The 26,884-nt window shown below is 42.0% G+C and overlaps 2 protein-coding genes across 3 annotated transcripts in view; both read right to left on the bottom strand.

Moving 5' to 3' along the window:
- Positions 1–9,427, bottom strand: part of jmy (junction mediating and regulatory protein, p53 cofactor) — a 48,098-nt gene extending 38,671 nt beyond the window's left edge. For both annotated transcript variants that reach the window (XM_084047048.1, XM_084047047.1), the window contains exons 1-4: positions 8,738–9,427; positions 7,360–7,562; positions 5,407–5,532; positions 3,646–4,106 (exon numbers count right to left, since the gene is read on the bottom strand). In XM_084047048.1, the coding sequence (XP_083903174.1) occupies positions 3,646–4,106; positions 5,407–5,532; positions 7,360–7,562; positions 8,738–8,847 (900 nt within the window). In that variant the 5' untranslated portion in view covers positions 8,848–9,427. The remainder of the gene's footprint in view (positions 1–3,645; positions 4,107–5,406; positions 5,533–7,359; positions 7,563–8,737) is intronic.
- A 2,282-nt stretch (positions 9,428–11,709) lies between these two features.
- Positions 11,710–26,884, bottom strand: part of homer1 (homer scaffold protein 1) — a 49,713-nt gene continuing 34,538 nt past the window's right edge. The window contains exons 6-9 of the mRNA XM_084046749.1: positions 21,411–21,570; positions 20,747–20,857; positions 20,324–20,404; positions 11,710–18,029 (exon numbers count right to left, since the gene is read on the bottom strand). Coding sequence (XP_083902875.1) covers positions 17,841–18,029; positions 20,324–20,404; positions 20,747–20,857; positions 21,411–21,570 — 541 coding nt within the window. The 3' untranslated portion in view covers positions 11,710–17,840. The remainder of the gene's footprint in view (positions 18,030–20,323; positions 20,405–20,746; positions 20,858–21,410; positions 21,571–26,884) is intronic.

The following is a 26,884-nucleotide window of genomic DNA, read 5'->3' as shown; positions in this document are numbered from 1 at the left end:
GAAAATGCTATATATCAACTAATTTTCCTGGGACCACCTGGTACCGCCCCAAGGACCCCACTGCATTAGGTGAGTAATAATAGTCGCCTTATCAATGTATTTGAGTCATTTATTAATGAGAATGATGACTAGCGACTAGGCCCTCACACCCCTTAAAAAAAAACATATGAAACCTAGCATCCATATTCTGAGGCAAGCATTGTGCAAAAATACACAAAAGTTCTGTGAACTGTGATCTGCTATTTTCCAAACGATATTTGGTGTCGAGTGAAAAAAGGAGGGTCCCTCGTAGAGAGCCCTGAGGCACTAAGTATAGGGTTTAAGACAGTGTTTAAATATGTGAGTGAGAGATCAGATAGACGCTTCTGAGAAACACTCGACGTGTTGGTTTTGTGACTGAGCGCTGCAGCTGCACTCTGACTGGTGATTCACAAGCAGCAGGAAAACAAAGTGTCAACGATGTCACAACTCACGACGAGTGTGGTGACTCTGAACATGGACTGTTCATAACTCACAGAGGATCCATGACCAGATGCCTGTCAAACTGCTTCTCTAGAGTGAGTGATGCCCATGGGCTTAACACCAGAAGGAGATCAACTGACCTCGTTCCCCCAAAATTGAGCTCAAACATGGGGGAAAATGCATTCTACTATGCTGCCACCATAATATATGGAATGAAGTACCAAAACCCATTAACCCTCCCCAAACTCAAAACTAAACTAAAAGAATGGCTGACCTCAAAATACAAGTGAGCATAGTTTAACACATACATGGGCAACTGGCCGGGGGCCACCTTGACTTAATGCGGCCCGCAGATTAATATCGGAATACTGATATATTGATATATGATTTCAGCTGTTACAATTCCAAACATGCAAACATGACCCGCTTTAATTACTTCAGTCTACATTAGTAGCTTAATGACTAGTACTGGTATTAAAATTCTATTGTCTTTTTTATGTCCAATGTATTTGTATTTAAGTTCATAAAGTTAACATAAGTATAACTAAATGCATTTGAAATAAAATAAAACTTAGTTTCAGGATTCCAATTCAAAAATAGCACCAACAATAAATCTGGATTCCAATTAAAAAATAGCAAAAAATGCCGATCTACAAGCTCAAAACGCGTCGCACTGCAACGCGCTTTGAGCTTGTAGATCTGCTATTTTTGCGTGACATAGAATGGTAAAGTAAAGCATTCATTTATGAAAAAAGTTAAAATAAAGATGTATGGTGTGTATGCCCTCTTATATGCAATGTGGCCCCCTGGAGTGAGTGTGGAAATATAGTGGCCCTCTCCATCATCAAAGTTGCCCAGCCCTGGTTTAACACCTTGAACACCTTGGTAGTAGCATCCTCTGCCACCCCACCCCCACCCATCTCTGTAAATATGCCTGTTGCTACTGAGTTCTCTACCAATATGTATTGTATGTATTATGTATTACTGATGAATTGAGTACAATGGACCACAATGGAGAAAAGCCCCCTGGAGATGTTTGTGTTATCCTTTTAGCATAACCTTTGACTTTACTACCTGTACTGTTAACAAAACTGCTAATAAAGTATTCAATCAATCAATCAACGAGCGTGGTGACAGTGACTGTGAACTGACAGCCAACTTCACAATCAGCTTCACAACTACAGTAAAGCCCAGTAGTAGTTCCCAAACAGTGGGTTTTCAATGGCCACGAGTATATCCTTTTTTCAGTTATATTTTGTATTTAATCATTATTATTTCAAAAGATTTTAAACAAATTCAAAGATTTGTCCAAATAATTTCATTAATAAATCAATCAATCAAAGGAATTCCATATATTGCAAACAGAAAGTTGTGATGTGACTATTTTCTCTAGTTTGTGTCTCAGGGAGACATCAAATGTCCCTTTTGGGTCTCGAGCTAAAAGGTTTGGGAACCACTGGTCTAGAACAGAATGTCAAGAAAGACTTCTGCATAGCTTGTAACTGCAGCACAATCGTTGCTACAGCGTGTCAGTTCAGTGACAGGGCTCTCCCCATCTCCAGCTCTTCAGTAACCACATCACAAACACATTTTAAGATGGGATAGCATTTCATTCAATCAGGAGAGAGAACAACAAAGACCTTATAAGCTTGTTTTCCGATTCCTAAAAAAAAAAAAGATCACTTACACACTACCTTTAAAGAAACCCCCAGTAAGTGTTAAGTTGCTATTCCTCGAATGTAGCCCAACCCCCCCCCCCCCTCTTGTTCTGCACTTCCACTGCTCTGCTCAGCCAAATGGAGAGCAGAGAGGAACAGATCATATTACACCTCTGTGTGAATGAACTGCAACAGATGGCTGACAAGTGACAACACTGACTTATACAGGACAAAGAGAGAGCGAGCGAGAGAGAGAGAGAGAGAGAGAGAGAGAGAGAGAGAGAGAGAGAGAGAGAGAGAGAGAGAGAGAGAGAGAGAGAGAGAGAGAGAGAGAGAGAGAGAGAGAGAGAGAGAGAGAGAGAGAGAGAGAGAGAGAGAGAGAGAGAGAGAGAGAGAGAAAGGGGGAGGGAGAGAGAGAGAGAGAGAGAGAGAGAGACAGACAGACAGACAGACAGACAGATGGAGAGAGAAAGGGGGAGGGAGAGAGAGAGAGGGTGGGGGGAGTGCACTTTGACCCCCATCATCCTCTGAACACAAGGTCATTACCCAAACAGAACACACACACACACACACACACACACACACACACACACACAGACAGACAGACAGACAGACAGACAGACAGACAGACAGACAGACAGACAGACAGACAGACAGACAGACAGACAGACAGACAGACAGACAGACAGACAGACAGACAGACAGACACACACACACACACACACACACACACACACACACACACACACACACACACACAGTGTGTGTGTATGTATCAATTTGAATCAATCTCAGAGTCCACAAAAGGTAACCAAATGGAAGGGTCCATATGGTGACATTTTGTACTCTCTCAGATTGATACAAATGGTTACTTTAACCACATAAACCCTTTATACTTTCAGCTCTGCATACTCTATTTATATTTGTTTGAAGGTGTATTTATGGTGATGTTATTCTCCTGTACGTGTTATTGTACTTCTTTGTCCTCGCCGCTAACTTGTACTGCTGTACTGTCTCTGGTGCCTGACTTTCCCCCACGGGATCAATAAAGGCATCTATCCACAGTGGTGGAAAAAGTACTCACATTAGTTACTTAAGTAAAAGTATCAATACTACAATGTAGAAATACTCCATTACATTAAAAGTACTCATTATGCAGAATGTCCAATTTCACACGATTTCAAATGTATACAAATCTTTTGAAAATAGCAGCATTGTGAGCTTGTAGATCTGCTATTTTCAAATGGCCTAAATGTATATAGGGCTGAAGTGTTTAATGTATGTTTTGTAATAATAATCAAAATCTACAAAGTAGCTAGTAACTAAAGTTTTCAAATAATTGTAGTGGAGTAAAAGTAGAATATTTGCCTCTGAGATGTAGTGACGTAGAAGCAGTACAGAAAATTGGAAATACTCAAGTAAAGTAAAAAATACCTCAGAATTGCACTTAAGTACAGTACTTGAGTAAATGAACTTAGTTACTTTACACCACTGTCTATCCATCCATCTACTGTATGTGTCTCACCTCTTGAAGCCGTCTCTTGCTCCTCTCCAGCGCATCCTCGTATCCTTTGTGTCGGAGTTCGTTCAGGCTCTCGTAGTACTCCTCGGCGTGGCGCTCGCTGCTCTCGGCGAACAGCACCTGAGAGAGGATCTTCCAGCCGCAGGTGTCCAGGGCGTGGCCCAGGTACACCTGCACCTGGTAGCACAGGGCGTCCGTCTCCCGCTGGGACGAGGCGTGATGATCGCCGGCCGTGCCGAACAGGACCGACCACAGCGCACCGCCGGACCGCTCCTCCGGGAACGGAGGCAGGCAAGGTTCCAGGTCCGAGTTGACGGCGCACAGCTGGAGGTGAGCCGCCCGCAGGTCCTGGAAGGAGAACAGACCGGCCCAGCTGAAGTTCTCTCCTGCGCCGCCGCCACCGCCGGGGTCCGCCTCCGGATCGTCTCCTTCGTCGCCGTCCTCCGCGCAAAGCGACGGAACTCCTACGATTAGCACAAGTTTACAGTTCAGGCATCCATGCTCTTATCCAGAGACACTTTACAAGCAGTGGTGGAAAGTAACAAAGTACTTGAGTAAATGTACTTAGTTACTTTACACCTCTGCAGACGAGCTGCGCAGCGTCCGTTCTGGCCGAGCAGCGTTGCCAGATTCTGCGAGAGAATAAGCAACACTGCTAGTGGCTCCCCATTGGCTTAGACTTGTCACATGACCTGTCTACGGTACTTCACTTGAGCATTTCCAGTATTTTACTTCTACTCCACTACATCTCGAATCCAAATATTGTACTTTTACTCCACTACATTTATTTGAAAGCTTTAGTTGCTAGTTACTTTGTAGATTTTGATTATCGTTACAAAACATACATTAACCACTTCAGCCCTATATACATTTCGTCCATTTGAAAATAGCCAATCTACAAGCTCACAACGCGTCGCAATGCGACGCATTGTGAGCTTGTAGATCTGCTATTTTCAAAAGATTTTTTTACATTTCAAAACTTGAAATGGGACATTCTGCATAATAAGTACTTTTACTTTTGGTACTTTAAGTACATTTGGATGCCAATACTTCTGTACTTTTACTCAAGTACTGTACATTTTTGATTCCTGACTTTAACTTGTATTTATATATTGCAGTATTGATACTTTTACTTAAAGGGATACTAGGTATCTGTGTTTGAACACACACACTCCCCCCTCCCCCCTCTGACAGGTATCAAAGTGATTGCTGTCTCTGATGCATTCAATGATTAGAGAGAGCACTGACGTGGTTGACACTTTTATGGCCCTATCAATCAACTCAATGCACAACCCCTATGAAGTTCAAAGGGATCAATTAAGAGCTCCGGCAGAGCCCCCCTCTCCCCCCACAGACTTTTCAGTCCCTGCAAAGGGATGAATGTCAATATAAACAGATCTGCTATTTTTTTTAAATCGTGAAAATGTGTGTAAATCTTTGAATATACATATTCTTTTAAAGCAAACATTTTTTTAACTCAAATCTTTTCCTAAGGGTCCCTGGAACAAAATGGTTTGAGATGGGGGTCGGCAGCCAAATACATATCATTTTGGGGTTCCTTGACATGAAAAGGTTTGAGCACCACTGATATAGAAACATGAGTTTTTCAGAAATCTGTTGGGATTTATAAGACATTTGTAGAATCGGCTTCAGGTCTTAATGGGTTAACATAAATCTTTTCTTCTGGGGGTCCCTGGCACAAAACCTCAACAAAAGTTTGAGAAACTCTGCACTAGCATCTGTTGAAAGAAAACAGTGTCGCACCTGGAATGTCCTCCATGGGTTCCAGGGCTTGGATGTCTTCCACAGCCTGTGCTGTCACGATGTCCCAGGACCCCAGGATGATGTCATTGCTTTCACTGGTGCTGTTCAGTCCGGCTGGACCTCCAACTACCAAAACAATGCATTAGGAATTAACCACTTAAGCCCTATTTTGCATATAGTGAAAATAACAGAACACGTCACAACATAACAACTCTGTGTGAGAGAGTAGTGAGAGATCTTTTTGTTTTGATTGTATTGCTGTATTGTTGTATTGTGCTTTCTGCTTTGGCAATGTAAACGTATGTTTTCTCATGCCAATAAAGCCCTTTGAATTTAATTGAATTGAGAGAGCTCACACGGTGTCAAGATGCAACACATTGTGAGCTTGTAGACCTGCTTTTTGCACTATTATTGATATTTTTCGAACATTTGCTATTTGTTTAAAAAAATCTTTATACCCTGTATATATAATATGTATATAACGACACAATGTGACATAGCTCTGTTTAACACAATACTGTACTCCCTCAAACTGTATATACTTTCCCCATCTTCAACTGTTTTCTTATATTTTGCTTTGACACTTGCTTTGGCAATGTAAACGTATGTTTTCTCATGCTAATAAAGCTCCTTTGAATTGAATTGAATTGATATTGAAAAGAAAATGTACTTTGAATATAGTACAAACTAATTATACTAGTTATAATAGTATACTTGAATACTCTAGAAGCCTTTAAGTTTGACAGGCCAACTTTCATTTGTAGTTGAGTACTATGTGAGCAGGATCTATACTTTTCTTTGACTCAAGTGGGTACTGGGGTTGAGTAGGCACATTGTTTTGCTTTTTTTTTTTTTTTTTTTTTGGGGGGGGGGGGTAAAATGTAGCAGCAAAAACAGATGTGCAGCAGTATAGCAATATTGATTATATATAGCCTATATCAATGGTTCTCATCCTGTGGGTCGGGACAATTTAAGGACTTTTAAGACCTTTTTAATACCTCAACAAAATAAAATAAAAGAAAGAGAAGAAAAAGACCATTACTGCATCAAAAGTAATCCACAAACTATTCTATAAAAACTGGTCAAACATTTGCCAAATTGTCAAATAATATAAGAAAGTGCAAGAATTATGGAAATAGACAAACTTGCGAGGCGTTGTGAGCTTGTAGATCTGCTATTTTCACAATATTTATCTGTGGAACCGAGTCAAACAAAATGTAATGCCTCAACTCCCACATTCCAAGTGCTTATCAGGGTGGGGGGTCCCTAGATCAAATATGATTACTGTGGGAGTCACGGTCTGAAAAGGTTGAGAACCACTGGTCTATATAATAGCATATGTATTCTTGTGCAAATATAGTCAATTACACGGTGTCTCTTCCTTCAACATCCACGTTATTATGATTCTTAAAAAAGAAAAGAAGAAGTGTAAAGTAACTAAGTACATTTACTCAAGTACTGTACTCAAGTACAATTTTGAGGTATTTTTACTTTACTGGAGTATTTCCAATGTTCAGTTCTTTTACTTTTACTTCTACTCCACTACATCTCAGAGGCTTGTACTTCAATTATTTGAAAACTCTAGTTACTAGTTACTTTGTAGATTTTGATTATTATTACAAAACATAGATTAACCACTTCAGCTCTATATACATTTCGTGAAAATTTGAAAATAGCCAATCTACAAGCTCACAATGCGTGGCGATGCGACGCATTGTGAGCTTGTTGATCAGCTATTTTCAAAAGATTTGTATACATTTGAAAACTTGTGAAATGGGACATTCTGCATAATGAGTAGCCTACTTTCTACTTTTGGTAGTTTAAGTACATTTTGATACCAATACGTTTGTACTTTTACTCAAGTAAATTTTGAATTCCGGACTTTTACTTAACAAGAATAACAAGAGTATTTCGACAATAACTGAAGTTAAAAAAATAAATAAAAGTGAGTACTTTTTCCACCACTGTTCTTCGCTGTATGTCTTCCTTTAGGTGTGCAGACCGACCCGACTTCCTCCGTCCTCCTAGCGGGACTGATCCTCGGGGTGCTGGTGGTCCCAGACCCCGGCGGGTGGGGACCCCCAGACCCTGGGTCCTGACAGTGCAGGGACCACCTCCTCCGCTGCTCCGTCCTGTCGTGGCAGGTCAGGGCGAACCTGATTGATTGATTGAATACTTCATTAGAAGTTTGCACATGAAGGTACAGTTCAATACAAGGTCAGCTAATAGTCATTAAAAAACCCATGTGGTGTAAAGTAATTAAGTACATTTACTCAAGTACTGTACTGAAGTACAATTTTGAGGTACTTTTACTTTACGTATTTCCAATTTTCAATACTTTCACTTCTACTTCACTACATCTCAGGCAAATATTGTACTTTTACTCCACTACAATTATTTGAAAACTATATGTACTAGTTACTTTAAATAAATTATTATATTATAAAACATACATTAACCACTTTCTACCTGGGCTATTTGAAAATAGCCGATCTACAAGCTCACGACGTGTGGCATGTGAGCTTGTAGATCTGCTATTTTCAAACATTTTAGTACTTTTACTTTTGGTACTTTAAGTGCATTTTGATACCAATACTTTTGTACTTTTACTCAAGTAAAAGTTGAATACCGGACTTTTCCTTGTAAAAATAAAAGTGCGGTGGGAGCGCGCCCTAACAGAGCACTTCTACATTGCAGTATTGACACTTTTACTTAAGTAAAACATTTGAGTACTTTTTTCCACCACTGTTTGCACTCAATTCATAGTGACATTAAATGACAGACAGTGGTGGAAAGTAACTAAGTACATTTACTTAAGTACTGTACTTAAGTACAATTTTGAGGTATTTGTACTTTACTTGAGTATTTCCAATTTCCAATACTTTTACTTCTACTCCACTACATCTCAGAGGCAAATATTGTACTTTTACTCCACTACAATTATTTGAAAACTTTAGTTACTAGTTACTTTTCAGATATAAATTATGATATAATGAAACATATATATTAACCACTTTAAACCTATTTTAAACCTAGGCTATTTGAAAACAGCAGATCTACAAGCTCACAACGTGTCGCGAAGCGATGCTTTGTGAGCTTGTAGATCGGCTATTTTCAAACATTTAGTACCTTTACTTTTGGTACTTTAAGTACATTTTGATGCCAATGCTTTTGTACTTTTACTCAAGTACATTTTTAATTCTGGACTTTTACTTGTAACAGATTATTTTTATATTGCAGTATTGGTAGGCTACTTTTACTTAAGTAAAGAATCTGAGTACTTTTTCCACCACTGATGACAGACAGACATACACTATAGTGAATACACTACCTGCCCTCCACCAGGCTCCACGCCACCATGAACACCAGCTTGTGTCGCTCCTTCTCCTCGAACACGTTGGGCCGAACGGACACCCAGTCCGCCTCCACGCACTCCTCCATTATGACCACTTAGTAACGGCTCAAACCACCAAGAAACACTAGATTAAAAACTACAATTATAATAATAACGTTATAACGTGAGCTCAAGTTAGCTTGCGGAGGAGAAAAAAAATACCCCCCTTTATGACGATAAAAAGGAGCTAGTTAACACTCCTCCATTATGCTCAGTGACAACACATACGATGTCACAAAGAATCTATAATTATAAAGTCAACGTTGGCTCATGTTAGCTTGGGGGGAAATATCCACAAAGACACATATAATGTCCTCCTTTTGGCCGGTATAAAGAGGAGCTCCAGTTAGCTCCTGGCAGCACAGAGAAGCTAACCAACACTAAACAATGGAGAGAGAGAGGTTTTGTTTACACGTCGCCAGCTGCTGAATATTAACGAGAAGAGCTCATGAATATTCATTGGACCGCTTGATAAATATTAAATAGACTTCTCCTGCCTCGTAACGCTTAGAACTTGTCAAATGTAAACGTAAGAAACATTTAAAAACAAAAAAAGATAAATAACGGGTAGTTGGCTAATGTCGCTGTAAGCATATTAGCACCTGCTTGTCTCTCTAATGCGCTCTCTCTCTCTCTCTCTCTCTCTCTCTCTCTCTCTCTCTCTCTCTCTCTCTCTCTCTCTCTCCTTTGTGTGTTCTCTCAGACACGGTGCGCGTGCGGTGGTCACGTGCGTGAGCGTCGTGTTTACAAGCAGATGAGAGGTGCGTGCTGTCAGGGTCCGGGCGGGGGGCGGGGTTTAGGGGAGGCAAAAAAAAGGAGCAGATCCACAAGCTCACAACGCGTCGCACCGCGACGCGTTGTGAGCTTGTGGATCTGCTCTTTTTTTCTCGCGAGATGTGAACCTTTAGTCTGCTTTGTTTTGCTTTTCCTCCACCACGTTTTTTTTTATTTTTATCAAACGACAACAGACAAACATTATAAAAGGCTCTCAGTTAGAATTGTAATTAATTTGATGATTTTTCTGATAATCATCGTTGTAAAAACACGACTATATTGTTCTTGTACAGTTGTTTAGTTTTTTCATGCAATGTCCTTCAGCTGCTGACGTAGCTTTGCACGAGGAGCATAAACATCCGCACGTGGACAACACTTCTGACGTGGCCCGACGTGGTGACGTCACGTGGAAAACGCGTCGACAACGTTGGTCGACGTCATGACGTGCACTGTTGCCACATGCGCTGTCCGTCCGGCCACCTGGCATATTGTTCCCTTTGGCTCCCCCATGTGGTATATGAAGTATTGCAGCCCGTTGAAATGTCTTGATAGATTAGTTGAATGAATCTAAATAAGTACATTTAAGTACTAGGCTACTGTACTTAAATTGGCTCCCGAACTGGAACAAACTCCCTATTGCAGTTAGAACTGCAGACTCACTCTCACATTTCCACAGCAGTCAGACAACTCAACTTTTCAGACTCCACCTCACCCCCTAGCATTTACCTCTTCAGACTCCACCTCACACCCTAGCACTCACCTCTTCAGACCCCACCTCACCCCCTAGCACTTACCTCTTCAGACTCCACCTCACACCCTAGCACTCACCTCTTCACACTCCACCTCACCCTCTAGCACTCACCTCTTCAGACTCCACCTCACCCCCTAGCACTCACCTCTTCAGACTCCATATCAGTCACTCCCTAGCACTCACCTCTTAAGACTCCACCTCACCCCCTAGCACTCACCTCTTCAGACTCCACCTCACCCCCTAGCACTCACCTCTTCAGACTCCACCTCACCCCCTAGCACTCACCTGTTCAGACTCCACATCAGTCACTCCCTAGCACTCACCTCTTAAGACTCCACCTCACCCCCTAGCACTCACCTCTTAAGACTCCACCTCACCCCCTAGCACTCACCTCTTCAGACTCCACCTCACCCCCTAGCACTCACCTCTTCAGACTCCACGTCACCCAGCTAGCATTCACCTCTTCAGACTCCACCTCACCCCCTAGCACTCACCTCTTCAGACTCCACATCAGTCACTCCCTAGCACTCACCTCTTCAGACTCCACCTCACCCCCTAGCACTCACCTCTTCAGACTCCACCTTACCCCCTAGCACTCACCTCTTCAGACTCCACCTCACCCCCTAGCACTCACCTCTTCAGACTCCACCTTACCCCCTAGCACTCACCTCTTCAGACTCCACCTTACCCCCTAGCACTCACCTCTTCAGACTCCACCTCACCCCCTAGCACTCACCTCTTCAGACTCCACCTCACCCCCTAGCACTCACCTCTTCAGACTCCACCTCACCCCTAGCATTCACCTCTTAAGACTCCACCTCGCCCCCTAGCACTCATTTCCATTCTTAGAATCCCACACTATAGAAATGAAATAAAAAAGAAGGAATGTTTTAAATTATTTGTGCCAGAATCAGGGTGAGGACATCCATACTGTGACTGCATGATTAATCTACAGTGTAAATAATAGCAAAAGCTTTATAGTTAATTTGAACCATTTATTTTCTGTTTTACTATAAATCAAAAATTACAATTGTGTTTAAGCATGTGATATAATCAACATTTAAAACTTTTATTTCAATAATATTCCCTTTCAAGCTGTAATATAGGATTTATAATTCAAACGTGATAAAAGTTGCAACCAACCTTATTCAAGTGTCTGATATGTACCATTCACAACCAACAACAAGCCCTTGAATAGTGTTTTTTTTTCCTCACATATACATATTCATAATTCATTTATGCATATCATTGCTGTCAGGCAGAAACCTTGTATCTCCATTTTGTTTTTGATTTTTGTAAAATAATGCCCGACTTCGTCATACTACACTACAGTGTCACACCCAAAAGTAGCAGAACCCCCCCCCCCCCCCCGTCCGCCCCCTATTTCCTGAAAAGTACGTTTTGGATATACAAGGTTTCCACCTGACAGCAACGATATTCTTCGTACATCATAACAGAATTTTTGGCAATAGTAAACCCCACAAAAGTACCGCAGTTAAGCCAGATTCATCCTTAGTCTTACAACGTGTCCTGTGCCAAAAAAAAAAAAAAAAGATATACAAGCTCACAACGCATTGCAATACAACACTTTGTGAGCTTGTTGACCTGCTTTTTGGGGGTGCGGGACACCGTCGTACGACTAAGTATAAATGAGACATTAGCCTCCATTGATGCATCTTTGTACCAAAGGCAACACAAGCTAAATTCACATCTGTACAGGAACAAATATTTGGCAAAAGAAACATCTGCAAATCCAACCAGCCGTCACCTGCTATACAAGTACTGTATGTATATTGAATTCCTTTGATAAATAGTTCAAAAATATTGCCAGTTTTTCCACACACAAAACAATAATAATAATAATAATAATAATAATAACAATAGAAATACAACAACCTTGCCACCCACATACCAGACATAAAAAATATTACGTAAAAATGAGATGTAAAGAAAGGAACTATCATTGTTTCATACAACTTCCAATATAATCCTTATAGTCAGACGTCGGGCAGAAACCTTGTATCTCCATATTTCTAAAGTTGTGAGTTCTATAATAGCAGATCTACTTTGTCCTACAAGAGTGCCACGGAAAAGTTGCAAAAATAGCCTATTATTGAACATTTTGGAAAGTAAAAGTAGTTAATTGTACACACAACTACAATTGGATCCATTGGAACACAGGTTCAGTTTTGGACATATGAGGTTTCCACCCAACAGCAACTATATCCAATAATAGCTATTTCAGCTTCAGTAATAAATAAATAGTAACAAAAGGATTCAATCATTGCACTTCAAGTTGCAATAAAAAGGAGGGGAAAAGAAAAGAAAAACATATCATCAATACTGATTCACCCAGACATACATACATACATTTTTACAAGTGCACAATTATATAAATCTGTATCATTAAGTATTTTAAGTGTTATATTTTTTAGAAAAGTGTATAGAAAGACCATAGCATCCATAGCTACAGCTGATTTAGACGCCACCTTGTGGTCTCAACTGGTCATTACACATTTGTGAGCACTAAAATTACCTGAAAGTGACTGAAGAGTGTTTTAACCACTTAAACCCCAGCATCCGTATTCTGGGAAAACCTTTGCAGGAAATAGCAGATCAACAAGCTCACAGGTGCGCGTTCGTGAGCTTGTCGATTGGCTATTTTCAGCGACAATATTTAATGTCGAGCTAAAACAGAAACAACACTAGTATAGCGCCCTGAGGGACTCCACTCAACAACATATGGAGTTCAAGTGGTTAAGCCTGCTCTATACTCTGTCATAAAATGGTGTTGCACCCCAAAAAATAGCCGATCTACAAGCTCACGTGCAACGCGTTGTGAGCTTGACGATCGCCAATTGACAGCATGACAGCGTTATAGAACGAAGTATACAGGTGCATCTAAAAAAAATCAAAATGTATTCTTTTCCACGTAATGTAGGACAAAAAGTGATCATATATATTTCAATCCTTGTTTTAAATCTTGATGATTACGGCATAAAACTCAAATAAAACCAATCCAGTATCTCAAAATATTAGGTTACATGAGACCAATAAAAAAAAAAAGGATTCATAATACAGAAATGTTGACCATTCAAAAACTATGTGCAAAGCACTTTTTGAATTGCATTAAGGTACCTCTCTATAAATAGCCTATTCATTTTTTTTTGATGCACCTGTAAATTAAGCCTTCTTCTGATCAGTGGTGGACAAAGTACTCAACTCCAGTACTTGAGTCAAAGTATTCTGTTGTTAAGCCATGACGTATGCGCCTGTCAGAACAACTTCCGGGTCCAAGCGTGTGTTTTGCCAATATGCACAGTGCTGTGTCCCTCGCTGTTTTAACAGATCTGAGACTAAAACAACGCCTATATATATATATATATATATATATATATATATGTATATATATATATATATATATACATACTAATGATAATAATCATGTACAAAAAATAAATAAATAAATATATATATTTATATATATATTAGCCTACTTTTTACTGTCTATGATATTAGCATTAAGACCCTTTTTAACCCTGAATGGTTCATTTCTGAAAAAGGAGGTAATTGTAAAAAGATTTACGGGTTCCGTCATGTGTTTACAATGAAGAGTGGACGGCGCTGGTGCCTCTTGGACCCGGAAGTGAAGTCGGACTACAAAATTACGTCAGACTTAAAAACCGAATAGATACTCCTGGTCAAATATTACAGAATTACAAGTGAATGTTGTTCTGTCAAATCTGTACTTGAGTACTGGAATACTTGCTTTAAAAATGCTTAAGCATTCGAAAGTAGAGATTACAAAGCACATTTTCTTTTTAATGTCAACACATTTCTGTATTGAAATGTAGACATTTTACAAATAAATTCAGAGAATTTCCAATAATAGTGAAAATAACAGATCTACAAACTCCCAAGGTGTCAAGTCGTGTGCAACACCTTGTGAGCTTGTGGATTGGCTATTTTCACCATATTTGAAATACAGCTTAAACGGTTAATTCATAATGTTCTTTTTTCCCCTTCTCAGAAATGTAGTGAAGTAAAAAGTACAATATCTGTCTTTGAAATGTAGTGGAGTGAAAGTATCCAAAAATGCAAATACTCAAGTTAAGTACAGATATTAAAACAATGTACTCAAGTAAATGTACTTAGTTACTGTCCACCACTGATTAATTCTGATGGTCCCTCTTTGTATTGCTCATTTATTGAAAAGGAAGGAAAAGGGAAGGAAAAGTTCCTCCCCTCCCCCGACCGGACCCAACCAGGTGTTTGGTGGTACATAAGGGAGCGTTCATGAGTAGGGATGGGGATCGAGAATCTGAATCGTAACGATCCCGGAGTCCGGAAATTCCGGGAAGCAACCAGGTTTTGGCTCATCAATTATCTCATTGATTCTATAGCAGGAACTGACGTCATGTCTCGACAGACTAGAGACACGTCATTGAAATTAAACCACTGGCACAAACATACAAGTATGTCGTTCTAATAAAGCTTTTTGACTTCTGTTGAATTTCTTGCCGACTACGGCTAAAAACAAGAAAAACATTAAATTAATAGCTTGCATGCGCATGTTGCTTCAATGGTGTGCATCAGTTCAACCTGAAGCTCTACCTCTGATTGTGAAATTACATGAAAGTGATGGAGTGCCCCATATCAGAACCAATAGGCTCTATGCAAAGCAGCCATATTGGAAAGAAATTGGGCCTCTTCTCCATTTTGTTACCACTGATTATAATGAAGGCACAATTTTATTTTGAAGGACCTCCATAACTCTGATATTGTACAAATGGAACACTATCAGAGTTATCAGAGTTACACTCTCAGGGTTACACACCCATAAGAGGCCATTTTACCCCAAGGAACCATGAGGGTCCCTGGACCACACTTTGAGACCCACTGGTGTAGTGTTTCCAGTGAGCCAACATGCACAATATCAGCACCCTGACTCTGTTTGACCAGAACGGAATAGAGCCTTCATTAGTATAATTGGTAACACCTATGAAGGAACTAAGGAAGAGGCCCAATTTCTTTCCAATATGGCTGCTGTTTATAGAGCCTATTTGCCAACAGCTACCAATAATAGAAAAGCATCGATAGTGGGATCGATCCCCATCCCTATTCATGAGGGGTCACCGTTTCTTCAGGACAACCCCTCATCTGGAACCTTCAGTCACTGTCAACATCTCAGAGTCCGGGGAACAGAATGAAAGACGTGACCGACTGGTTGGAGTTTTTGTCTCTCTCCGTTTGGCTGACGATGGATTCCGTTTTGACGCAGGGCTTTTAGTGACGCAACCGCCTGGAAGCTGAAACATGAACCTGAATCCATGGAAGATAATCACTTACACCAGCTGGCCAGAAGAGGGCGCCAAAGATAAAAATAATAATAAAAAAAGAATCAAACTTCCCAGTCTTCTTGATTGAAGAATGATATCTTCAGAGTCCTCTCCTATGAAACAGTCTGTCACTGAAGAGTACAACTGCAGTTTGTCTGCCATCAGAGTGCAGAATATTCCAGAATCTTCCGGAATATCCCAGAAGGGGTCAGGGGGTTCGAACCCAGACGTCTTTTGTAGGCTGTTGTAAACGTGTAACAATAGAACTCTATGAATGTGTGTGTGTGTGTGTGTGTGTGTGCGTGCGTGCGTGCGTGCGTGCGTGCGTGCGTGCGTGCGTGCGTGCGTGTGCGTGTGTGCGTCTGTGTGTGTGAGAGTGTGCAGCATTGACGAAGAAGAAGTGAACGACGGTAAGTATTTTGTTGCTGTCGGGCAGAAACCTTGTATCTCCATATTTCAAAGTTTTATGTTGTAATTGCGAACGCGGAAGGAGGCGCGCCGAAGGTGCGCCTCCGCCCAAGTGGACCTTACTATGAAAGTCTGCTCGGCTTGTGTGTCTGTGTGTCTGTGTGCAGTGCACTGCCTGTGTGTGGCCAACAGAGTGCGCCAGAGTGCAGCTACAGTCAAAACACTTAAACACACACACACACACACACACACACACACACACACACACACACACACACACACACACACACACACACACAAAGTCTGTAAATATACAATATTTTCGAGCTGCGTTCGCTTCCAGCGTTCGCGCGTCTTACTTGTTGTAAATAAAATATATCGTCAATTAAAACCCTAATTAATCAGACTATAGTGTCACACAAAAGTAGCAAACATGTTTATACGTAAGCTCACAACATGAGTAGATCGGCTGCTTTAGATTTTGTGTGTGTGTGTGTGTGTGTGTGTGTGTGTGTGTGTGTGTGTGTGTGTGTGTGTGTGTGTGTGTGTGTGTGTGTGTGTGTGAAAGTGGGTTTTATAAATATTGAACCAATGAAATGTATTAAAGAAGAGCTTGTGACTAAATAATAACTACATTGGATCTATTGCACCACAGGTTAATTTTTTTTCCTGATTTCCTGAAAAGTAACATTTTTGGACATACAAGGTTTCCACCCGACAGTGACGATTTGTAGTAAATGTGTGGAAAAACTATCAAATGCAAGTGCTCTATCTGTCCATGACAATGTGAGTACCAACACACACTACAGCCAGTGGTGGACAAAGTACTCAACCCCAGTACTTGAGTCTAAGTATAGATACTCCTGGTCAAATATTACTCTACTACATTGAGTGTTAGTTGCTCTGCCAAATTTGTAATTGGGATACTTGGTTTATATTTCTTAATAAATGAAAATACTTTTTTTTTTTTTCACACATACTGTAAGCATTCAAAAGTACAAATTAAGTCATTTACATTTTCTCTTTAATATAAATGCATTGCTGTAGCGAAATTTCAAAATCCTCCAAAAACATTAAATAAATTGTCAGAATCTACACACGCATTGTGAGCTTGTAGATAGGCTATTTTCACTATTTTTTTTAAAAATTAGGGCTTGAACTGGTTATTTTTATTTATTTTTATTTTTGTTTGGGTCCAGACTCCAGAGTCAAAAGTACAATATTTGCCTTTGAAATGTAGTGGAGTGAAATCAATCAAAACCCCCACCAAATTCTCAAGTACAGATACTCAATTTCTATTTTTTTCTTCTATTTCTATAGAGTACTAAAGTAAATGTACTTAATTACTGTCCACCACTGACTACGGTACGGTATGTAGAAATTATTCTGAGAGAGCCTTTCTAAACACCAAATGAAATGTTATGATGGAGGCAGTGGTAAGTGTGTGTGTGTGTGTGTGTGTGTGTGTGTGTGTGTGTGTGTGTGTGTGTGTGTGTGTGTGTGTGTGTGTGTGTGTGTGTGTGTGTGTGTGTGTGTGTGTGTGTGTGTGTGCGTAAGTGTGTGTGTGTACTTGTATTACTATACTTTTGAGGACCAAATGTCCCCACAAGTATATAGTAGAATTAGAGAAAAGTGTGTGCGCGTGTGTGTGTGTGTGTGTGTGTGTGTGTGTGTGTGTGTGTGTGTGTGTGTGTGTGTGTGTGTGTGTGTGTGTGTGTGTGTGTGTGTGTGTGTGTGTGTGTGTGTGTGTGTGTGTGTGTGTGTCCTCCTAGCTGCTCTCTAGCAGTTTGGCTAGCGTGTCGCGGAGCTCGGTCAGCTCAAAGATCTTGCTGTCCAGCAGTTCCAGCAGAGATCTCAGGCTCTTGCGGAACTCCTCTCTCTCCTGCTGGTCGCACTCTAAGCGCTTCTCCAACCCCGACAGCTGTTCCTCCAGCGCCGAGTTCCTGGACTCTGTGTCCTGCACACAGAAACACAATGGGCCTTATTCACTAGGCTGTTCATAAATAGTGTGTAAGTAAAGGTGACTAAAGGGGTGTGTATTTTCTCTAAGCACAAATTGACGTGCAATTCACGAAAGGGGGTGTACAGCCCTGATATGTGCGGATCACAGGTTTAATAGCCAAAGTATAAAAGGTTGAAATTACTGCGACACTATATTAAATTCAGTGCCATTAACGTGTACACGCCCAAAACTACACGTCCAAAACTGTGTTTACCACTAGATGGCACCCTTGCGCATACTATGAGCCACCATTTCAGAGAGATCTACAACATTTTATGCTCCATCTGCTTCCTGGTTAGCGTCAAGGAAGCTTTTGAAAGGAAAGGTCGTTCCGTCTGTTGGTTCTCTAGATATATGACATGACACTCATGGGTGGCAAACCTCGCACCGGAAGTTTGTTAAAATACATTGCAGTGGATGGAGCCGGCTGGACCAGCTCATGAACAAACATTATTTATGAGCGATTACGACTTTTGTCATATAATCGGTTCATGAATATAAAAGAAGACATATCACACATTGTTTTCTGCTGTATTGCTTTTCGATTTGTACACTGTAAAATTGTATAGAGTGTCTAAAGGGCACAAAGTATGTTTCTGAACGACCAAAGTATCGCAAGACTGTCCACAATGTCCTGTCTGGCAGCCAAATCTCGCGATACCTCCGAGATAGAAACGATACCGCTGTTTAGATGCCTCAATAAAATGATGTGCTTTGCACATCGAAAAGCAAGTGATTAAAAAACAACCAGTGATATGTCTTCTCTTATATTCCTGAACCGATTATTTGACAAAGGTCGCAATCGTTCAGAAATAGTGTTTGTTCATGAGCTGGTCCAGCCGGCTCCATCCACTGCAATGTATTTCATCAAACTTCCGGTGCGAGATTTGCCACCCATGAGTGTCATGTCAGTATATCTAGAGAACGGACAGACTTTATGTCCTTTCCTTTCAAAAGCTTCCTTGGTTAGCGTGTGCAGAAAATCAGCTGTAACTCGAGTTGCTTTTTTCCCCCTGCATTTTTGGCCAGACATGCTGTATTCAATGTGAAAGTGAAAGTGAAAGGCAAGTTGCGTGAAAATGATTTTTTTCCATGGAAGCACTGTGAAAGCCCCCGTGATTACCAACCATCAGAGGATCGATCATACTAAAGATAGATATTCTGTGACTACTTAAAAAGGTAAGATAATTAACACATTTTGCTGGGGACCCCCTGGACCCCCCCCAAGTACCCCTGGGGGTGCCGGGATCCCACTTTGAGAACCGATGGTGTGTAGATCATTTGCATTGTTCCACGCCCCATTTAACACCATAAAAGGCAACCGGAAATACCCTAATAATATTTTTAATATTTTGGATGGGGTCGGCGGCCAAATACATATCATTTTGGGGGTCCTTGACATGAAAAAAGTTTGAGCACCACTGATATTATAACAACATAAGTTTAAAAAAAAAAGCTGTTAGGATTTAGAAGACATTTGTAGAATCCCCAGAAGCATAGATTTGAGTTACAAATTTCATCCATACTGTATCCTCATCAGATGGTTAGAGATACTGTATGCATAATGTGATGTGGTCAATATCATAAATAAAGAGCGTGACATACTGTATGGAGTTGGCATGAAAGTCCAATATGCAAAATGCTGGCCACACTTGAACCAGCAAACAACGGCAACAAAAAAATTGTGTTTGAGGTTTGGCACTATTGAGTTATAAGTTATATTGTATTAACATACTCTACCATACAGATTGTCAAAAACAACATTGTATTCACTAACAAAATGACAAGATAGAGCTTTAAGTAACATTAGCAATCCCACAATATAACAACCCTCTGTGACAAGTAAAAGGACTGTATTTAACACTTCCTCACTGCATCACTGTGGTGCAACAATCATGGCAAAGCACACCTTTGAGGGTAATATTGCTTAATTACACAAGCGGTTGACCTATAAGCTCACACCGAATTGCATCCGTGGCACATTGTGAGCTTGTAGATCAGCTATTTTCAGCGTGCTGCACCGTCATGCAGCAACTCCTCCCCCAGAGCCACGGCTCTATCCACTCTTTGAACTTTGACCTCCACGGAAGTCAAAGTTCACCTTCCATGTTGGATCCATGTGGATTTCACCTTGACCTACAAGTTTGTAGCCTAAAAACTATTTGTATTAAAGCCTATTAACAACTGTTATCTATTTATAAGCAGTTAGTTGGATGAAATGTTGCAGACCTGCATGTCACATACTGTACCTGTAGTTTCTGTGTTAGAGAGTCTTTTTGAGACTGGAACTCACTGGCGCTCTCCACTTCTTCTTTAAGCCTCTCCAACTCCTGAAAGAAAGACACAATTGGTTACAATTGTGCAATTGTTTACAATTGCCACAGGTTTTGTCGGGGCATCTGAATTTGATGGACCAGTTTAGACCTATGAGTACCCGGCGACCATAATGCATATTAAACTGTTTAACCTTTTTTTTGCAGTTGTAATTGCAATTTTCCTCGGGTCCGTTCAGACCCTGCTATCCACTAACGCACATGCACACGCGCGTGCACAGACGCACACACACACACACACACACACACACACACACACACACACACACACACACACACACACACACACACACACACACACACACACACACACACACACACACACACACACACACATACCTCTTCTTTGGTCTTCAGGGTCAGCTCCAGGTCTTCTATCGTTTGGTTGAGTTCAGTCTTCTGAGTTTTGATGACCGTTGTCTGACCGCTCACACACTCCAGCTCTGTCACCTAGCAACACAAACAAGCAAGCAAGCAAGCAAGCAATCAAACACACAAACACACAAACACAAATGTTACATATTTTGCTTACGTTCGAACACATTAGAGGCAGACTGATGGCAGACCAATTTTGTAGAGTTCTATTTGGTTGAATGCAACATTTTCTAATGAATATGAAAACCGCAGATTTGATTAACTTATGAGCAAAAATAAATAACTTTTTATTTAAAAACGTAAGCCCTTTTCAAAATGTTTCAAAAATCAAGGCATTGTACATCTACTATTTGTACTCATCGTATGTCCAACACTAATTCAAATAAAAAAAAAGCAAATCTACAAGCTCACGTGTCGCGATGGGAAGCTTTGAGCTTGTAGATCAGCAATTTTGCTACGTTTGTGTGACACTGTACTGCAGTATGATGAAGTATTAAAGCATTCATTTATAAAAAAAGCGTAAAAAAGTAAAAACATGGAGATAAGAGGTTTCTGCCCGACAGCAAAGATATACTGTACAGGTCTGGCTGAAGATCATGTGTTGTGTGTGTGTATTTTGTGTGTGTACCCGTTTGTGTAGCCTCTCTGCCTCCTCCTGATAGGCCGCCAGCTGCTGCTTCCATTGTTTGACGTTGGCGGTGGATTCTAACAGCGCTGCCGTCAGCTTGGCGTTGTTCCCCTTTAAGGCCGCAAGCTCCGCCTCCCAGTGCTTGTTGATGCTGGGTGAACTGCAAGGAGAAAAGATTCATTCATGCTCTGTCCGTTTGACGCTGTCCTGCACTGAACATAGCCGATCTACAAGCTCACAATGAGTCGCAGAGCAACGCGTTTTTTAGTTTGTCTTGTTTTTGGTTTTGGCTTTGGTTGTTTTAGGACGTACTGTTGTACCATACTGGCTCACCTGCCAGTGAGGAGCCCCCACTGGGAGGACACACTGTTGTACCATACTGGCTCACCTGCCAGAGAGGAGCCCCCACTGGGAGGACACACTGTTATACCATACCAATCTGGGAACCCAGACCCAACTGAAAATGAAAAACAGCGACCTCTGCTGTTTGTTCTATCTCAGTTGGCTCTGGGCGGAAGAAAATGTAACACCCGTGCGCAAGGAAACCGGGGTTTTGGTCTGCCTTCAGTGCATCACTTCCGGATGGTGCAACTATGTTTTCATTCCCACTAACAATATTTCTACACGGTATGAGTCATCTGACTGGCGCTGCTCTGCGGCGACACTGGCACACAGGCTCCGCAGCAACTTGTTATATGTCCTTATTTGTTTAGTTTTGTGCTGTTTTCCGTGCTGTTTTATGTGGTGACTGGTACACTAGGGATCACACGGTTGCAAAGTGTGCACCATGGACTATACATTTTTATGGAGAATGGAGACGGTTGGACCGCAAACTAGTATGGCTACTAGCATGGCTAATGCTGTCTGGCTGGATAGCTGAGTGCCTAGCTCGCGGACCCAGCAACATGGGCCGACTAGTGTACAGCGGGACCGAGCTTCTACAGCTACGGGAGGGCGAAGGAGGACCATCGCCGAACATGCTGAGCTTGATTCCAGGAGAGCTACTGAGGCCGCCAGGACAGGCACCGCACCATGCTGGGAGAGCCAGGAAAAGGGGGAGGAAAGGTGGCGTCAGGCAACGTACTCGGAAGGCTACAAAGCTACCACTGCCGCCGATACTACTTTGCAACGCCCGCTCACTGAGGAATAAACTGGACGAACTACGCACAGAAGCGAGAGTCAGCTATGAATACCGTGAGTCTGGGTTATTGGTTTTTACGGAGACCTGGTTTGTTAAGGACATGCCGGACAGTCTTGTACAGGTAGAAGGGTTCTCACATATACGCTCTGATAGAGAGGATAGCTCTGAGAAGCTAACATGAGGAGGTCTCTGTGTGTATATGTATGTCGGAACTATGCGATCAGAGACAATATATGTAACCCTGACCTGGAGCTGTTGTGTATCACGTTGAGACCATACTATCTGCCACGGGAGTATTCTAATATCTTTGTATGTGTTGTATATGTACCGCCAGATGCGAGGGCAGCCAGTGCAGCTAGCCAGATCGCAGACTGTGTACACCGTCATCTTCAAAATAAGCCTGACGCACCTATGCTGGTCCTGGGTGACTTAAACCACTGCCCTCTGGAGAAATATCTGCCAGGCTTCCAACAATATGTGAAGTGTGCTACGAGGAAAAGCAACATACTGGACAAGTGCTTTGGTAACATCAAGGACGCCTATACAGCCAGAGCTATGGCTCCACTAGCCACCTCTGACCATAAGGCTGTCCATCTCACCCCCACATATAGATCTGTGTTTAAATCTAGCAAACCAGTCACCAAGACTATACATGTGTGGTCTGGTGATGCAGTGGAGGAGCTGAAGGGCTGCTTTTTATGCACAGACTGGGATGTCTTCTTTCACGATGCAGATGTCAACATAGCCACAGAGACAATAACTGCTTACATCACCTTCTGTGTGGATTCAATAATACCCCAGAAAACCTTTACGAAATATCCAAACAATAAACCCTACATCACAAAGGGAATCCAGGACTGCATTCGGAGGAAAAAGACAGCCTTCAGGATGGGGGACACAGCAGCTATGAAGGCTGCAGAAAGTGAACTTAGTCTGCAGCTGAGGGAATCCAGAAGGCAGCATAAAGAGCGTGCAGAGCAGGAGTTAGCCAGCTCCAATATCAAGAGACCATGGGACTCTATCAGGAAGATGACAAACATGCAACCTACCAGGAAGCCCATGGCTGCTCAGAATGAGAGCGCAAAGGCAAATGAGCTAAATGATTTTTTTATGCGTTTTGAGACTGACACTGTCAAAGAATGCTGTGATGTAATAAATGCCTTACCATGTGATGGTGATGATGATAGAATAATAATTGATGCAGGTTCGGTTACTAAGGTGTTTAAAGCTTTGCAGACTAACAAAGCGACAGGACCGGATGGAATGTGTGCATTCCTCCTAAAAACATGTGCCGAGGAATTAACTCCAGCATGGCATCGTCTTTTCCAGGTATCTATCGACACCCACACGGTGCCAGAACTATGGAAAAAATCGATCATAGTTCCAGTTCCAAAAAAGCCCTGTCCATTAGAAAATAATGATTATAGGCCAGTAGCGCTAATCTCCAATGTGGTTAAATCCCTGGAGAGAATTATAACTGAGGAGCTCCGTAAGGAAACAGAGCAATCACTAGATCCCCATCAATTTGCCTATGCAAGGAACCGCGGAACTAGTGATGCGATTTCTACACTAGCTCACTGTGTATTGAAGCATATAGAGCACACAAAAACATATGCAAGACTTCTCTTCGTTGATTTTAGCTCGGCCTTCAACACAATCCATCCAGATATTCTTCACCGTAAATTAGGTCTGAAGGTGAATCCGTTTTTAATTAAGTGGTATTTTTCCTTTTTATCTAATAGGCCACAACAGGTGAGATTTAACTTGGTACTCTCTGATAAGGCAGTGAGTAGTACAGGGGCCCCTCAGGGGACAGTTAGCTCGTCCCTTTTGTTTACTCTATACACAAATGATTGTGTCAGCTCACAACCCAATCAGTATGTATTTAAGTTCTCTGATGACACTGTTATCCTCAGTCTACTCACAAGTGAATGTGACATCAGTAGCCATACAACTGGAGTGGACAGGTTTGTAGGATGGTGTGATGAACACCACTTACAAATAAATGTAAGGAAAACGGAGGAGATTGTGGTGGATCCCAGGTCCATAGGAGACCACACCACGATCACCATTCATGGTCATGACATCAAACAGTTCACTTCCTATAAATATCTAGGAGTACAGATTGATTGTGAAATGAGCTGGCACACTCATGTGACAAGTGTGTGTGCAAAAATACACCAGCGCCTTCATTTTCTCCATAGGCTTAGACTCTTTGGTGTATGTAGAAACATAATGCTGATCTTTTATAGAGCTAGTATAGAGTCTGTTGTCAGATATGGTATCACCAGTTGGTTCGGAAACCTGACGGTAAAGTATAAATCTGAGATCCTTAGATTAGTCAAAATGGCAGGGAAGATTATGGGTATGTCCACACCCCCCATTACCCCCCAGGTCATTTTTGAGCAGTCCACCATTGGGCTGGCTAAGAAGATTGTGTCTGACCCCTCTCATGTCCTACACACTGAGTATAGGTTACTGCCGTCAGGTAGGAGGTACGGGACCCATGCGTCCAACAACAGGTACAAGTACTCCTTTGTCCCTCTGTCAATTACACTCCTCAATGATGTCCTTGCGGTGGGCAGACGGCGGGGCAGAAGGTTTTGAGGTGTGCTAAGGTGTTGGTCTTATTGCACTATATGCTGAATGAGGTGGCTATTATTATTTATTATTATGGAGGGTGATGACTAGGAAAAACAGACTGTACATGTCACTGTGTGTTTATGTTTTTTTCTTTGTCCTGTACTGTATGGTATTGTGTATGCTGCTGGTCTGTGTGTCCAAGACAAATTTCTCCCACGGGAGACAAAATAAAGTAAACTTGAGCTTGAACTTGAACTTGAACACTAACACCACTTCTCCCAGAGAACATGGATCGTTTTGGTTATAAGCCCACTTGTTTCTATGATGAAAGAGTAAGTTAAAATGTGAATATCTTTCCGTGGTTTTGTCTGCTCCGCGGACGCTATTGTTAAATTAGTTTTGGTTCGTTTCTAGTAGGGAAGGATCGACGGACACGTGAATCCCGCCCACTACATTTGATTGGGTAAAGCGTGGCCTGCGTTATGACGAACCTCTCCGACAGATTCCAACGCAGAGCAGAATCTGTTCTTGAGAGATTAATACCATACTGGCTCACCTGCCAGTGAGGAGCCCCACTGGGAGGACACACTGTTGTACCATACTGGCTCACCTGCCAGTGAGGGGCCCCCACTGGGAGGACACACTGTTATACCATACTGGCTCACCTACCAGTGAGGAGCCCACACTGGGTGGACACACTGTTGTACCATACTGGCTCACCTGCCAGTGAGGAGCCCCAATCGGGAGGACGTAGAGCCTCTGCCCTACTCCTCACGTGACATAGCTCTCCATCCCCACCCCTTAGCTGGAATGTAATTGCGTATCGCTATAAATTCCAGAAATCTGTGTCATATATATAGCATCACTATCATGTCAACCACTTTTACCATAATTATTACTTTGGCTATTCAAAAATTGCCGATCAAAAACTCACAGCGCGTCCAAAATATTTGAACAATCTTGAAAATGTTCGAACGAACGAACGAACAAACAAACAAACAAACAAACAAACGAACGAACAAACAAACAAACAAACAAACAAACAAACAAACAAACAAACAAACAAACAAACAAACAAACAAACAAACAAACAAACAAACAAACAAACAAACAAACAAACAAACAAACAAACAAACGAACAAGTGGTTCTCAAGCATGAAATATTTTGTGCCAGGGACCCCATACAAGATGTGTATGGGGTTTGAAATATTCAAAATATTTCAGATTATTTTTAAAATAGCAGACCACAACGAGTTGCATCAGCAGCATCACAGCTTGTAGATGTATGTATACTAGAGGTCCGGCCGCCCGGGGCTCTAGGTTATTTTGCTTATTTTGGGAGAGACAGCGAGATCCTAATGTGGCGGTGGCGTGCGCCGCGGCGGTTGTGGCGGACGCCGCGTGCGCCGCGGCGGTTGTGGCGGACGCCGCGAGCGCCGCGGCGGTTGTGGCGGACGCCGCGAGCGCCGCGGCGGTTGTGGCGGACGCCGCGAGCGCCACGGCGGTTGCGGACGCCACAACCGCCGTGACAACCGCCCAAAGCGCCGCGAGCGCCACGTAGGGTCCGCCATCCGATCCATCGACCATATCTGCGCTCTTCTGGCGCAGCCCCCCCCCCCCCCACCTGCGTGCCCCCCCACCCCCCGGGACCCCCCCCCGGGACGCCCCCACGCCCAAGGGGTGGATAGTAATAATTGTATATTTTGCGCATTTGATCCAGAGCAGTTGAGATTTGATTCGGCCATATCTT

The sequence above is a fragment of the Gymnoscopelus microlampas genome, assembly GCF_963454915.1.
Source record: "Gymnoscopelus microlampas genome assembly, chromosome: 21".
Taxonomy (NCBI): Eukaryota; Metazoa; Chordata; class Actinopteri; order Myctophiformes; family Myctophidae; genus Gymnoscopelus; species Gymnoscopelus microlampas.
Note: the sequence above shows the minus strand (reverse complement) of the source record. Positions and strands in the feature narration are given on the sequence as shown.